This window comes from Myotis myotis, unplaced genomic scaffold, assembly GCF_014108235.1.
Source record: "Myotis myotis isolate mMyoMyo1 unplaced genomic scaffold, mMyoMyo1.p scaffold_m19_p_8, whole genome shotgun sequence".
NCBI lineage: Eukaryota > Metazoa > Chordata > Mammalia > Chiroptera > Vespertilionidae > Myotis > Myotis myotis.
The window spans coordinates 16,753,401-16,768,524 of NW_023416390.1; the positions used below are offsets into that span (position 1 = coordinate 16,753,401).

Genomic DNA, 15,124 nt, shown 5'->3' on the forward strand with positions numbered 1-15,124 from the left:
TAAATGTAAAAGCTCAGAGCAGAACCTAATACATAAATATGTGATCAATACATGGCAGCTATATTTAAGTTCATGTTTGAAAACTTTGAGACACTTGGGAAACTTATAAGCATCATTTTATTTTCAAGCATGTTATTACTGAGTCCCAAAGCAGAGACTCTTCTCTCTGTGTTTTTGTTTTGAGTTTTTGGCTCTGTCAATTCCATTTGATCTTTCTACACCATTAACTCTTGGCTACAGGGAGTCTCACAGGAGAATAAGGAGAGGAGGCAAAACAGGAGCAAGGCCTATGGCTTCTTGCACTCCCAGCAGGAACCTTTTAAACCAACTGGTGCTAAGTCTCATTAGACTTAAAGTCAAAGTTGAGATTTCCATAGTTTTGACCAGAAAAACAAATAAACAAACAGACAAAAATCAGGCAGTACCAATAGAGAATTGGATTGATGCTAGACCAATGAATGCCAAACTTAGGAGAGATTGGAGCATGGCTTCCCACTTTTCCTTTAAAGCAAAGGGCACTGAGTTTTATCTTCTGAAGCATTAGTTTACACATCTGTAAAATGAGAGCATTTGTACTAGAAGGTCTTTAGGATGCCCTCCAGCCCTGTCACACTATAAGTATGTAATTACTTGCACACCCACTTCATACTACAATGGAGCAGCTCAGTCCCATTACTATATTTAGAGTTGATTTACATAGTTGGGCCAAGGACAAACCACATTCCATTCAGGGAAAATCTAGTTGGAACAGTGTCCAGAGGACATAGCTACTAGGGGGAAGGAAGGAAAAGGAAGCAGCAGATGAGAGGGAAAAGGTTATGTTATTCGTATGGTAAGGAGTGCCCAGTGTCTGTGTGTAAATGGGAGTGTGGAAATTTATGTTTAGGAAAAATCTTTTTTGGGGTGTATATTTCCTGCCAACCTCTCCTGCTTCCTCAACTTTGAAGCTGGGAAGTTCTAAATATCTTGTTCAGCACTTTAGCCCAGGGGGAGGTGAGTGGAAGGGGGTCACTGATTTATCATACTGTAAGAGATATCCCACCTCTATTGCATGCACAAGCATGCATTTATAGGCATTAATATTTAGTTTTAAACATATCAAGGGCTAAAATTTGTTTATAGATAGAAGAGAAAGGATAAGTACTATTTATTGTAAGGAAAAATGTTAAAAGGAATTTAGGCAGTCATTTTCCAACAAAAAAGGCAGAATCTCTAAAGAATAAAATAACTGTAGAGGAAAGCATAGTATCCTATAATGAGCCGAGTCCAAATCTGTTGGAAGTGATTTTTATGATACCTGGAGATACAATTTAAAAGAGAAGTCTACAAGTGATCTCTCTATTACTTAAGAAATTGCAGAAAAGTTTAATTTTGTTTGTATTTCCTAAACATAGGGTTAAGTGAAGAATCCACTTGTACTATAGAGGGTTTGTTGTGGCCAAAACGTAAATGAAAATCCTTATAGAGTCAGAGTAAAATGAAAGATAAGTACTGGTAAAAAATACTTTGTTAACGAAAAAAAACAAAGCTTAGGAAGAGTAGTATAACTTAAGCACTATAGGCAGATTTTAAGATAGTCACTGGTAGAGAGGGCATTATGCAAAAAGATACTGATATTTTGTTATATATAAAGTAATGATTCAAGAGGGTGAGGGATACTATCAAATTAGTAAAAAATTAGAGAGATCAGTACTTTTAAAAAATATCTCTGTAATTTTCAAGAACTTGGAATAATAAATGATATTTGACACTATGTTCTTATTTAGGGGAAAAAAAGGTATATTCATAACACATAAGCAGAGACAACTCTGTTAAAATAAATCAGCTACTCACCCACACCTTCAATCTAAAACAGAAAGCATCAACATGATCTATATTTTGAAAGAGATCAGTGTTGCAATAATGCTTACAGCTCTGGGTATTTGTGTGGTGTGAGCTAGAGAGTAGTAGAAAATAAATTGCAGGGGACTGGTCAACTGGAATGACCCAGGCATTTCCTGGGATAAATGTTCAAAAGTCCTTCAACTGTTTGCGACAATAGGATTATATATCATATAAAGAGGGATCTAATAAAATATATATCACTCAAGTTTATCCCAGTGATGAAAATGATAGGTGTATTCAAAATAGACGAGGACAAAAATATAAAAGGAAGCAGTGCTGATAAATGATCAGGTGCTTGAAATAGTCACTCATATTGTTCTTCATCGGGTAAAATGTAAACACTATATTTAGAAATTGAGCACATTTTTTTAAAAAAACTGGATGTCAGGGGGATATTGTAGTAATTCCTGTGAAGTGGTGAGGGCCTGAACTAGAGTTATGGTAGGAGAAAGAGAAGTTAGGGATTTCAGAGTTGTTTTTCAAGAAGGACAAAATGCATTTTGTTTTTAATTGGGTGATTTTAATGAGAAGCAAGAGATTCCAAACCTTCATAACACTGACCAAAGATAAGAAAATTAGAAGGAGGCCCATCCTACTTCCTTAGATAACTTATAAGAATTTTCAAGCATGTACAGTATAGAAATATTTTCATTTTAATACTAGGTTTTCAAGTAGATAATAGGCAGTCTTAGCATAGCTTTAAGGCTTTGAATTAAAGACACCCAAAACAAAACAAAATACGAGAATATTAAATGTAAATTTAAAAATGCATTTTTTTGCCTTTGTTCCTGTTGGACTTTTTGTTGTTGTTTGTTTGCCTTCTGACAAATTACAGACCTGCTCTATCAAAACTCTACCTTTGTTTCAAACTACATGTTTAAAAGTTCATCCTCCAATAATAACACAGCCAAAATAACTTTCTATAGCCTCGTTAGCTGATTTGATTCCCTTTATCTTTTTCCTGTAATACCTGGCATACTGCTCTTAGAATATCATTTCCTCAACTAGAATATAAAATCTTTGCAGGCAGAAACCTTTGTCTTGCAACTCTGCACCCTTATGTGCCTAGTGCATAGTGCCTAGACCATGATAAACATTCAATATATTAACTAATTTAATTCTTCATCATAATACATTGGACAGTTTAAGACATTACCGCGTATATAAGAAACATATTGTGACAAAAAATACCCAGTGATATAGAATGTCTTAATAGGAAGCGCTCCTTCTTTTAGCTTAGTAGATAAGGTATAAAACAAACAAACAAAAAATCCCAAGCACTTTAAGCAATAAAACTTAAAATAAATAAATAAATAAATAATAAATAAATAAATAAATAAATAAATAAATAAATACATTTTAAAAAAAGCAAAAAAAAAAAAAAAAAAATCCCAAGCATCAGACTAAGGATATTTTGCAGGAATCCTTGACATATTTTGGAAGAAATGTAAAACCAATCTCCTGAGTCTACAATCATTTATCATCAAGTAGCATCTGCGGTTAGAATTGATATTGATCCTTGGTAAATTTCAACCAGAGTAACCTTGTAACAGCATCACGAAGTTCTCCCACTACATCATTTAGCTATGAGACGCTTCCTTAACTATGGGCTTTTCCTCTTCTATATTTAACCACATAAGAAAAAATGTTTTGTAGAGGAGTAGCCCAATATGCTTTCGGTCATTTTCCAATTAAATACTCTTCACAAGTAAATTAAGGCATAAATATAATCTTCATTTTGAAAAGTCATTCTGTGGTAAGGTATTTTTAAAATTAGAAAAAACTTACAGGTGATCTATTTCCATCTCTCATCATTGACACGAAATAACTGAGTCTGATTAAATGATGTGGCCGAGGCTGAAGGGTCAAAGAGTTGGTTCTAGAATGTGAAATTCTTGACATTTAACTTTGTTGCTGTTAGCCAGTTACCATTGAGTGAAACAAAAGTGTTTGTTCCATAAATAGCAAAAAATTTAATAGTAAGTTGCTATGTCAAGAATAGGACTCCATGTGGGACTGTCGAAAGCTGGATGTTCTAGCTCTGCTTTTTATCATTTTGTAAGTTACCTAAACTTTTCACAGCTCAATTTTCTTAACTCTTGAAACCAGACAAATATTAACACCTAATTCATAGAGCTTTGTGAAATAGTTAATATTAAGCACCTAGCATAGTACCTGGGTTATAGTAAACACTCAGTAAGCTTTAGCTGATATTATTATCATTATTTTTATTATTTCATAAAATAAAGGTCATGGTTTTGATTTACTGGACTGCAAAGACAAATCCAGATGAAGTTCTCATATTTTCAAATGTCATTATTAAGAATAACATTATTGTTTTTGCATCATCATTTTGCCTGAATTTCTACTATTTTATGCATTACTAGAAACGTATATAGCACAATATTATAAATCTTACAGGGAGACCAATGTTTTATTTCTATTTTTTAAGTGATGAATTGGTAAGAACATCAAAAATAACTACAATGTGTGTGGTAGCCTTACTAAAATATGTTTATCAAAGTTATGAAATCTTATCTGAGGGCAATGTGATAGTGGTACAAAATAAAGTAAACATAGAAGTCACATATTTTGAGTTGCCAGATATTTAGCCTATACTCAATTATTTAGAAAGTGATAAAAATCTGAGGTACCAAACTCTTATTTTACTCATCCTTTACTTCTTCTGACTACATTTAGCTATATTTCAACTCATTTATATACCCATCTTTGGGAGAGTGGGAAGGAAGAATAAAGTACAAATCTGTTAATACCGTTATTCCTTAAAAAATCAAAAAGAAGTTTAAACTATAATGATGAATGTATGGTGGGTCTCTGGCTCCACCTTATGCAGCAGCTATAAGGCTCCCTGTCTCTGTTGGCCAGGATAATTTGGAATTAGCTGATATGTTTTCAAAGAGGTAGGGCATTTCATCTTTAAAACTACTCATCACAAATGACTGAATGGTCCTGTAACAATTGCACTCATGTCATCCTCTATAAGAAAATGCACTGAAACTTTTACATTAAACTTTATACTATTATTAAAACTAAAATATATTTAGCCACATTAATTTATTACCTATCCATTGCGGTTGCATTTAATGTACAGTTCATTATACCAAACAAACACAAATCGAGGTAACTTGAAAGAAAAATAAGTCTGCATTAACAGAAAATAAATGTATGCAGAAATTTCAAAACTGTATTGAACATTTAATTGGAATGTTGGGCAAAATGTATTTAAGTAAATATATCAAGAGAGAAAATAAGGTAGCAATAGAACCTAAAACCTATTGATAGATTGATTATACAAACAGACAATGACCAGATCATATTTAAAAATAGAGATCTAACCCACAACTGACAGCAACCTTCCCAGGAAACCAGATGTGCCACACATGGCCCAGAAAGCCAGTTGGCTATGTCAGATTTACTATCTCTAGGAGCAGTTCAGGAAGCTAAACGATAACTTGTGTAACAGTTGGTTCAAAATTATCAAGATTAAATTTTTAAAAAATATTTTTATATTGATTTCAGAAAATAGAGAGGGAGAGGTAGAGAGAGACAGAAACATCAATGACAGAGAAACATTGATCGTCTGCCTCCTGCACAACCCCGACTGCGGATGGAGCCCACAACCCAGGCCTATGCCCTGACCAGAATCAAACTGTGACCTCCTGGTTCATGGGTCAACACTCAACCACTGAGTCAGAGTGGCTAGGCACCAAAGCTTGTGTAATAACTAACAGCTTCCTTCATTTTTGTCCCCACTTTCAAATTAGGAACAATCAGAAAAAGCAAAATATGTACCCCTAATGAATCACATAAGATGCCCCACTTCTACTCCGCCCACATACAGCTTCCTCAGGACAACAACTTCCAAACAGAACATACTCAAAGCCTTCCTTTTTCTCCCACTAAAGTTTTCTCTCTCCTCTGTCTGCCTTTGAGTCTCTGCCAAAACATTAGCCATGGTGGCTGATGCCTTTGCTATAGCACTCTCTGAATAAATAGACTTTGCTTTTCTTATTTACTAATAGTTAGTTGGTCTTCAACCAAGTATCTTTGGGTGATTCTAAAAAGATGGTAAGAATTGTTTACTTGCTGGACACGCCAGATACTCTGCAATTTTTCAAAGTCATATGCCTAATAATCATCTTAGATAAATATTAATGTGTTTATTTTATAAATGAAGAAAAAAAAGTCGTAAAGTTATTCAGAACATTGCCTAAAGTTGCTTGGCTAGTGAGCAGTCACTATCCAAGAAAACAGAATTATCTTACCTAATAATAGACAACCATGTAAATTAACCATCCCTCCACTACGCTCACCAGCCATTCAGGAGAGTATGCAAATTAAGCCAACAAAGATGGTGGTTAATTTGCATATGTAGTGGCGAAGCAGAGGAGCTAAGATTGAAGGCTCCGTCGGAGCGAAGGCCTGGGTCCTGGGTGCCGGAGGAAAACCGGTGCCGGCAGCCATTCGTGCAATGGGCCTCTAGTCTTATGATAATTATCTTTTAAAGTCCAAAGAATATTCTTAAGAAACATCAGATTAAAATTCACTTTAAGATGTTCCTTTACCACCTAAGTTATCCACAATTCCTAAAACTGAAGTAACCTATTTTTTAAGTATAACATAACATAACTTAGCTTTATAGAAAAGAAGGGGGTAGGGGAATTTTCACATGTTAAAAATTACCATAAAAGTTACATAAAGCCAGGTTGGGAAAAAATAGAATAACATAGATGACTAATGAAGCTTTTTAATGCCTGAAAATGAAAGCGATATTTAAGCATAATTCCTTTAACAATGACCAGGAAAAGTAAAAAGAATAGTACAGATAATATTGTTTAAGTAATGATGTAGAATAAGAAATGATGGCTGAGGACCAAGTAATTCCTTCTGTGGGTTCTACTTTTTTCTCATTAATTCTATTTAGTTACCTCAAATCATTATTAAACATTCCTTGCATTGAGTATAAATTAAAATGAAGTGAAATTTGGAATTTGAGAATTCTTATGAGAAGAGAAAGATTCAAACTTTTGGACTTTGTAGCATTTCATATTAAGAAAGGAAAACAATTTCCTTAAAATTTCCCTGTTTTAATAAAAAGCTATAAAGTTGTCACATAGAATTATAAATACCGAAGACATAATTTGGCCATTTTGCTAAATGTGCAGAGGAAAAGAAAGGTGCCCCTTTCACACACCTAACCACTGCTCCTTCCCATTAGAGATTGATTGTCAATATCTGTTAGTTGATTTAATTTTTAAATCTTTTAGTTATATCCCCTCCCCACTGGAATGCAAGACATATTTTTCATAGAAAAGAAAAATTATTTGAGATCTCCACCACTGACTCTTTCTATATCAGACCTTCTAGGCTGGGCAAAAGGTGTTGGGCAGGTTGGGGATGCATTTTATAAGAAAATCACCTGGGAATTCCCCAAATAGCATGTTGAAGTTGTTGTCAATAAAAACGGCCGTATCATGAAAATAACACGTTCTATTAACTCTGAAGCAATAGCGTGTGTAGTAGAGACAGACGGCATGCATTAGAAACCAGCTCTTCCATTGGCTAACTGTGTGATACTAGTCAAATCACATCACTTTGTGACAAGTTTCCTCATTTTAAGATGGAAACAATAATAATAGGATCTCAAGGGACTGATGGAAGGATTAGAAGACACTATATGTGTGTTGACATATAAGAAATACTAGGTATTACTTTATTATTGCTGTCAACTTTATTTTAGAGAATGAGCAGCAAGGTGAACGTTTTATTATGTCCAGGGTCAAGACAATTAGAATGCTCCTTGTTTCGCAAGTTATAATGTTCTTAGATGGAGGAGGAGACTTGGAGAAAAGAATGGCTCTTTAGAAAAAAAACTGAGCATCATATTTATGCCTTATCAATGAAAATAAAAGATTACAAACATTATTTTACTGCTTCTCCTTGTTATACAATGGCCAATTCTTGGTAGCAACACTTAATGCTGTACTCTGTCTCTATAGTTGTGTGTCTCTTTCATTTACTGGGCACTGTTGAAGGCAGGAGGTATGTCGAAATTCTTTCAATCTCCAGTGTCTAATAATGCTTCACATGCAGAGATACTCAATACATGCTGAATGAATTATGAATAACATTTTAAAATAAACATATAACTGAATACATGGATTGACAGTTTTCAGAAAAAGAATCGTATTCATAGAGAATGAGCTTAATATGATAAGTGAAATGCAAATTCTTTTCAGACATTTCTTTCAAAACAAATCTACATCTTCAAAATGATTAAGCAGTCCTCCTAATATTATTAATTTCATTCAAAGGATTGCACAATTTTCTCTTTCTGCTTCAACTTGACAAAATATTTAATGTTTCTGAGTGAAAGAGAGTTGTATTGGTATTACCTCTTGACTAATAAGTTATATCATCTTATTAAGAAAGAAAAGTAGAAAACCCATCTTGATAAAAAAATTCATTTATTTATACATGTGCAGTTTTAATCATTTGAATTGGTTTTAGAATTTTAAAAATAATATTTGTTTTAATTTACTTAAGATAAAGAAAATGTTTCCCCTCCTGAAATCTTGAAGATATTTCAAAGTGCATATTGTATTCTATAGTTTTATTCCAAAATTAACTACATATGTCAAGTTTAGAATAGTTGTTTTTGGTATGGTATATGGTATGTTGTTAAGCTAGTAATCACACTGATTTGGGGTATAAAATTGTTTTGTAATTTTAGCCTTTAAATATATTTACATAATTTCATTTCTCAGTAATAATATGATACTAATATGATACTTGGTATATAATTACTTCTTACCCTATTTGAGTCAATTCTTGCTCTGGACGTATAGATGGGAGGTGGGATGTTGAAAGCCTGAGGGACCAGGTATTCCTCAGCATCCATCATATCTTCCAAATCCTCTTCATCCAAGAGATTCTGAAAGAACTTGCTGTCGTTTGGACTGGGAAGCTTCATACGATCATCACCCTAAAGGATTGCCCATCAGAAACACAAAAATTGATTCTTCCTTTTATCTTAAATACATGGCCTTTGCAGTAAATTTATGTAATATCAAAACCAATGTTTGAAAATTCATGTACTCATGTAAAAAATAGTTCTTTAGCATAACTTCCAGCCAAAAAGGAGCCTCTAAAATGCTCAGATATAACAAGGCATGGCACATTTAATACAAGAAGGATACACTAAATGCCATTAGAGATAAATAAGGCAAAATGCTGTGTTTTGAGGAAGGCAAAACACATTTCAGATCTGAGAGTAACGGTCGGCTTTACTGCCAACATGGTGTCTGGGATTTGACTTTAAGAATAAATAATAAAGGAAATTGATTTATCAATCTTTGTTTTTAGGGTGGTTTGTTTAATAGTGTAGAGTTATCAGGATGCATAGGCTCCATGATTTGTCCCACAGCACACAACATTGTTGAAGTGAGAGCATTCAAAATCACAGCCAACGTGGCGCGTAACATAAATAGGAGTGGGAGAGACACCCAAACCCTTGTTATACTCTTTCTTACCTCATCTATTTCATATTCAAAGTTATGTGATTTTTCTTTTGGTAAGTAGTCTGCTTATAAAAGTTAATTTGAGAGGGATAGTTGGAAATCATTATCTTGTAATACCTAGCTTTTATCTTCATGTCAGACTATAGATATGAAGATAATCACTACCTTGTTTTATTGAGTGTAAGCCAAGGTCTATTTGTTTATGGTTTAGGTAAAAATCAATCGCAGAAAAATATTTTATACTTTTTTAAATTACCCAATCCATTTTTTAAAATATATTTTTATTGAATTCAGAGAGGAAAGGAGAGGGAGAGAGAGATAGAAACATCAATGATGAGAGAGAATTATTGATTGGTTGCCTCCTGCAGGCCCCCTAGTGGGGACTGAGCCTACAACCCAGGCCCTTGACTGGAATATGTGCCCTTGACTGGAATCAAACCTGAGACCTTTCAGTCCACAGTCTAATGCTCTATCCACTGAACAAATCCAGCTAAGGCTCCCAATCCATTTTTTTCTAGTGTTAAACATGACATCTTCTTTTAGCCTGTTATTTAATTTATATCTATATCAATTCATTTTAATCTGAGTTATGCTTAGATACTAAATATATTCCCAAACAAATATAAAAAATAGTTTTCTATGAAATAAAATATCAATATATTGAAGCTTTACTTTATTGTCTTCAATCATGGACAAGATTAAGATAAAAATCTATCCTTTTTTTGATCTGAAAAGGGAAGATTATAACAATGAACATGACACATATAATGCTAACAAGAAGCAGAGTGCTGGAAAGCTAGTCTGAGGATAAAGGCTTTTTATGTAGATGGATAATCATAATTATCTCGCTGTTCAATAGCAGAGGCACTTGAATACTAAGGGAAGGTGCTTAGAAGTGTTCTGACATCAAGTAAAAGCTCTTTCCCATAAGTCATTTCACATGATATTCTGCTTAGTTAATCTATTTGTGAGGGTGATTTCCACAGTTCCAAAGCCCAGATATCACTCATATTTGTAGTGAGTTTGCCATTGGGAAATACTTAAAAATCTGTCATATGTACTAACCTGAATAACTAAATATCTTTGAGGGTCCCGCGCCATCCTCGAAAATTCAGCAGCCAGTTCCTTAAATTTTGGTCTACTGTCAGCATCAATCATCCAACCTAGAAATTCACATGCAATAAAAATCATAATCAGGAAGAAATGGGACATGGAATTTATGAAAATATAGCATAAATATGTTGCTTTTACAGTAATGTTTTGAAAAACAAAAAAGCTAATGAAAGAAACAATCCAAAAGGCGAGGGTTCTACTTCAAGCAGTTTGTTGACACAACTAAATGTAATATACTATAGGATAACAGAAGTTTGTATTTTCATGATCTCAATTAAAATCATTTTCTTCCTAAAAAATATAACCTAGTTTAACTGTACTAACTTACAGAGTTTCAGATAGTTTTTTCTTAGGTATAGAGAGAATTCTCTTTTAAAATTTTTCTTTGATGGTTATAGAAGAGGTGATTGGAATATAATTTATTATTTTGTATCAGGGGTGCCATGGAATAACAGCTTTGGTTATAATGTGGTGCATTAGCACAAAGGGTAAAAAACAACAACAAAAGGAATAGAAAGCAACTTTTTAATGTTACCTTTTTCCCTGGTTGGGGGAAATAAAAACAATAGCAAACTAGTGTACAGTGATTGGTAATGTTTGTTCAGCAATCACCATTAGCTTATTTTAGTATTAGCCTTTTCAGAATAAAAAAATCTCTCAGCAATTTTCAGGGTATGCATTATTATTTAGCTGGGAGTCTAGATAAAATGGGTCTCATCTGCCCAGGCTCTGTGTAGCTGATGACAAAAATAAAAGTATTAAGCTTTCCTTGATTTTCTTGCCAAATGACCCTTTTCATATGTATTAAAACTCCTAAAAGCAAGGTAAAACTCCCTATCGGGCAAAGTTTTCTTAATTTTTCATTATTTCATCAGGGTATTTAAATGAAGTATCTAAATAATCCTGTATGCTAGTTATGGGATCAAATTATATAATGTGTGCATGTTTTTAAACATTCTTCCATAAATGACTTCTGGTCAGTGCTTGATCCAATCTATATATATGAAAGGCTAAGTGTTTGTCTGACTGGTAGCTATGATGCACACTGACCACCAGGGGGCAGATGCTCAATGTAGGAGCTGCCAAGCTGCGGTGACTTGGCAGTGGTGCTTCTTGGGTGACGCAGCCTGGAACCAGAGAGGAGGGAGCCCAATTCCTCGTGGGGCCACGTGATTCCACCTTCGGTTGTGGGTTATGTTGTTGCTGGGATACTGTTGGCCCCGAATCTGGTTTACTGCACACTTGCATTTGTGTTCCATACCCTGTATGACAGCAGCTTTGCAGAGTGCCCTCTCACACTCCGGGACCCCTTGGGGGATGTCAGAAATCCGGTTTCAGCCCAATCCCCACAGGACAGGCCAAGTGACCCCCATCTGCCAGAGAGGTGCTGCTCACTCTACAGACACCCTTTGAGCCCAGCACCACCGCAGGTGTGGCCGGCCGGGGAGGGACTGCTGGAGGTTGGCTCCAGGCCGTGTCCGGCCATCTCACCCAGTCCTGCCCCACCGGCCGCCTTCTAATTAATTTCCTTTCAATGTGCACGAATCTGTGCATCGGGTCACTAGTAGAGCCATAAAGCTCCTTTCTCTTTTGTCTAGGAGTCCAATTTTTATTCTTATTCTGGAACGTCCTTGGGTGTCATTTTGTATATCATTAATTACACCTGAATTTTATTTCTCCTAACAAAGTTGAAATGCTCTGTATTCTACATGCATCCACTGGGAGGGTGGGGGGGCGGGAAGGGGAGTAATACTTTTGATGCCAGATGTTAATCAGAAGATAGTGTTTCTGGAACTATTGGAACAAAAAAAGGTTAACTTCACAGCGAGGTTTCAATTTCTTTCTAACTAAATATTGAGTAAATAGAACTATGCTTAGAGAAAAGGGCATGCTGACCTGCACTGGAAAGCACATTTTTTATTTCTTCCCTCACTGTCAGAATGTATCACACATGTCATGAATATAAATAGGGTAGACCTGGGTCCAAAGTCTCTTATTAATAAGATGCTTATTCACCTTCACCAGTTTGTTTCTTTGCTAATCCTGTGCAAATCAAAAGGGGAAAACCCCAAATTACACAAGAAAGATTGCTGAATGTTAATCTCGCTTAAATTAAGTCAGAAACTCCAGAGACTTTTCTAATTCTATTTAAATTAAGAGCCTTGGCTTCTAAAACACATGTCTAGGCATAGAAAGGAGAAAGAAAAGTAAGAGTTAGACGTAAACAAATGATCAAATTTAAGTAAGTAAACATGCGTAATCTTTTTAGTTCAATGTAGATTCATGTCTACCCACTTCCCCTCTGCCTGGATCATTTCCTGTGGCCAAAAAACCCATTTTCATTTCATTCATATTTAAGCTATCAATTTCAGGCTTTCTTTCTTTATATTTAGATCATTTATTTAGCCTGGTTTCTATAACAATAAAAGCATAATATGCTAATTAGACCAGATGTCCTTCCTTCCAGATAAAGCCGAAGCTGGTAGGGGGGGCCATGGCAGCAGTGGGCAGGGCCGGGGCCAAGGCCCTTGCACAAATTTCATGCATCGGGCCTCTAGTTTTCCTATAAAATTACTAATATTGGGACTAGTTACATCTCTTTATGTAAGACAATTTGATTGTCATGGAAATGATAAAAATCATATAATTTGACTTTATAGCACAGAAGCATGATACAGCTTATTTTTAACAATAATCACACAAAAAAACACAGGTTTTGAGCTTTTATATTTATCAATATACAAAAACATTATGCAGGTAGATTAATCTGTACTGCCACTTTACTAAGAATGATGATGGTGGTGATGAAATTATTTTGCTCTTACATTTGACCATGACCATGTAAACGTCAATAGTGCAGATAGGAGGTTGGGGCAAACGTTCTCCTTTCTCTAATAAATCAGGGATTTCTCGGGTTGGAATTCCATCGTAGGGTTTTCCTCCAAATGTCATCAGTTCCCATATGGTGACTCCTAAATTGGAGATCAAATTCTTATGTAAGCATATTAACAATATATTTTGAACAACTGAGCAATACACAAGTGGCAAAGGAATGCTCCCCAGAGGGCAATCAAAAATAGATTTTAAAAAAGCTCTTCTGATTCCTATACTCGTTTAGACACCAAATGGCAAAATCTTTGTAAGAAATTTAATTACTTTATTATTGTCTTGAAAGTTTCAATGGGTAACCAAGACAATTCAGGATGGATGTCAGAATAAAATGTCCGTTCCCCACTTATTACTTATAAGTAATGCTGATGTTTGCTGACCTGAGTTAAGTTTCACTAGACCACATTAGAGCAGGAAAAACCATTTATTTACTCTATGCACGTGTATTCAGCACCAAGTAAACATGATTGCAGGTAAAATCTGATATCGACTAAATTCAAGATTAACATATTTGCTATTAAATGCTCTAAAGGCTAAGCTGGTGTTCCTGAGTGATTGGCTTTTGTTAGGGTAAATAATTGTGGCTCCCTTTTTAACTAACACAAAGATAACAAGTGGAATAAAAATAGATTCATTTCTTCAGGACATATGAGAACCTGAGTGAGAAATAATCCATATGTAAGATATTATACATGTGAAGTGGGGATCACAAAATTGAAAGAAATTAATAATCATTTTTTTCTTAGATAATAACATCACATTCTTGAATCATCAGAACATTGATTTTCTTGGTAAAAGCAAACACCTAAAATATGAGCATGCAGATAGTCAGCCTTGATGATAATAATGATTTTGATTTGAGCGATAATACATACATTACAGATCTCTTCTTCATTATAATCTAGTAATTATATAACTAAAATATATAGTTTTCCTGAGGATAAAGACTCCACATTCAGAAATAGGTATCCGGGCACAATAGTTTTACCAAGAGAAGTGTCACTGATGCATAGTTTCAGTATCTTTTAATGTAAAACCTATTAATTAAGGCTATGTTTTCTTTTCCACTGCCATCTGTAATAAATTATTCAAACTGAAGTCTTTTTTAAGCTCATAACACTTCTATGAATGAAAAAAAAGGTGTTCTATGGAACCTCACAGGGTGATTTGATCATAAATTTCTAATTGGGCAGCTCATGGTGGGTAGTCATGTCCTAGGCATATAATTTTTTAGTATCATATAACATTTTAGTATCATTCATTTACCATAGCTCCAAACGTCACTCTGATGGGTGAATTTCCTATAGTGTATACACTCCAAAGCCATCCATTTAATCGGCATCTACAGAGAAATAAAAAAGTGAAAATTTTATAGTTATATAAAAATATTTTCTATATTGATTTCTTAAATGTGAGTCTTGCTTCAATTATATTTTTTGACTGTGTATTGCAAATGTAAATATGTTGTTTTCAATACAGGGAACAAATAAATTGACCTTTAAAAATTCTTAAAATGAGTTAACCCAAAGATATATTTATTTTTTAAAATCTTCATAAACAGAGAAAACGAAAATAACAAAATAAGCATCATTTTTTTATAATTTTTAATTTATCTAGTAATTAAACTTAGCTAATATTATTTTACAATTCTAAACACCAACACATGCACTTCTATAAAATGGGATCATATTATATCT

General features: G+C 34.3%; 1 protein-coding gene across 1 annotated transcript in view; it reads right to left on the reverse strand.

The window, feature by feature from the left end:
* Nucleotides 1-15,124, reverse strand: part of ERBB4 (erb-b2 receptor tyrosine kinase 4) — a 307,627-nt gene that overhangs the window by 35,413 nt on the left and 257,090 nt on the right. The window contains exons 20-23 of the mRNA XM_036319579.1: nucleotides 14,694-14,769; nucleotides 13,364-13,510; nucleotides 10,491-10,588; nucleotides 8,720-8,890 (exon numbers count right to left, since the gene is read on the reverse strand). Of these exons, the coding sequence (XP_036175472.1) occupies nucleotides 8,720-8,890; nucleotides 10,491-10,588; nucleotides 13,364-13,510; nucleotides 14,694-14,769 (492 nt within the window). The remainder of the gene's footprint in view (nucleotides 1-8,719; nucleotides 8,891-10,490; nucleotides 10,589-13,363; nucleotides 13,511-14,693; nucleotides 14,770-15,124) is intronic.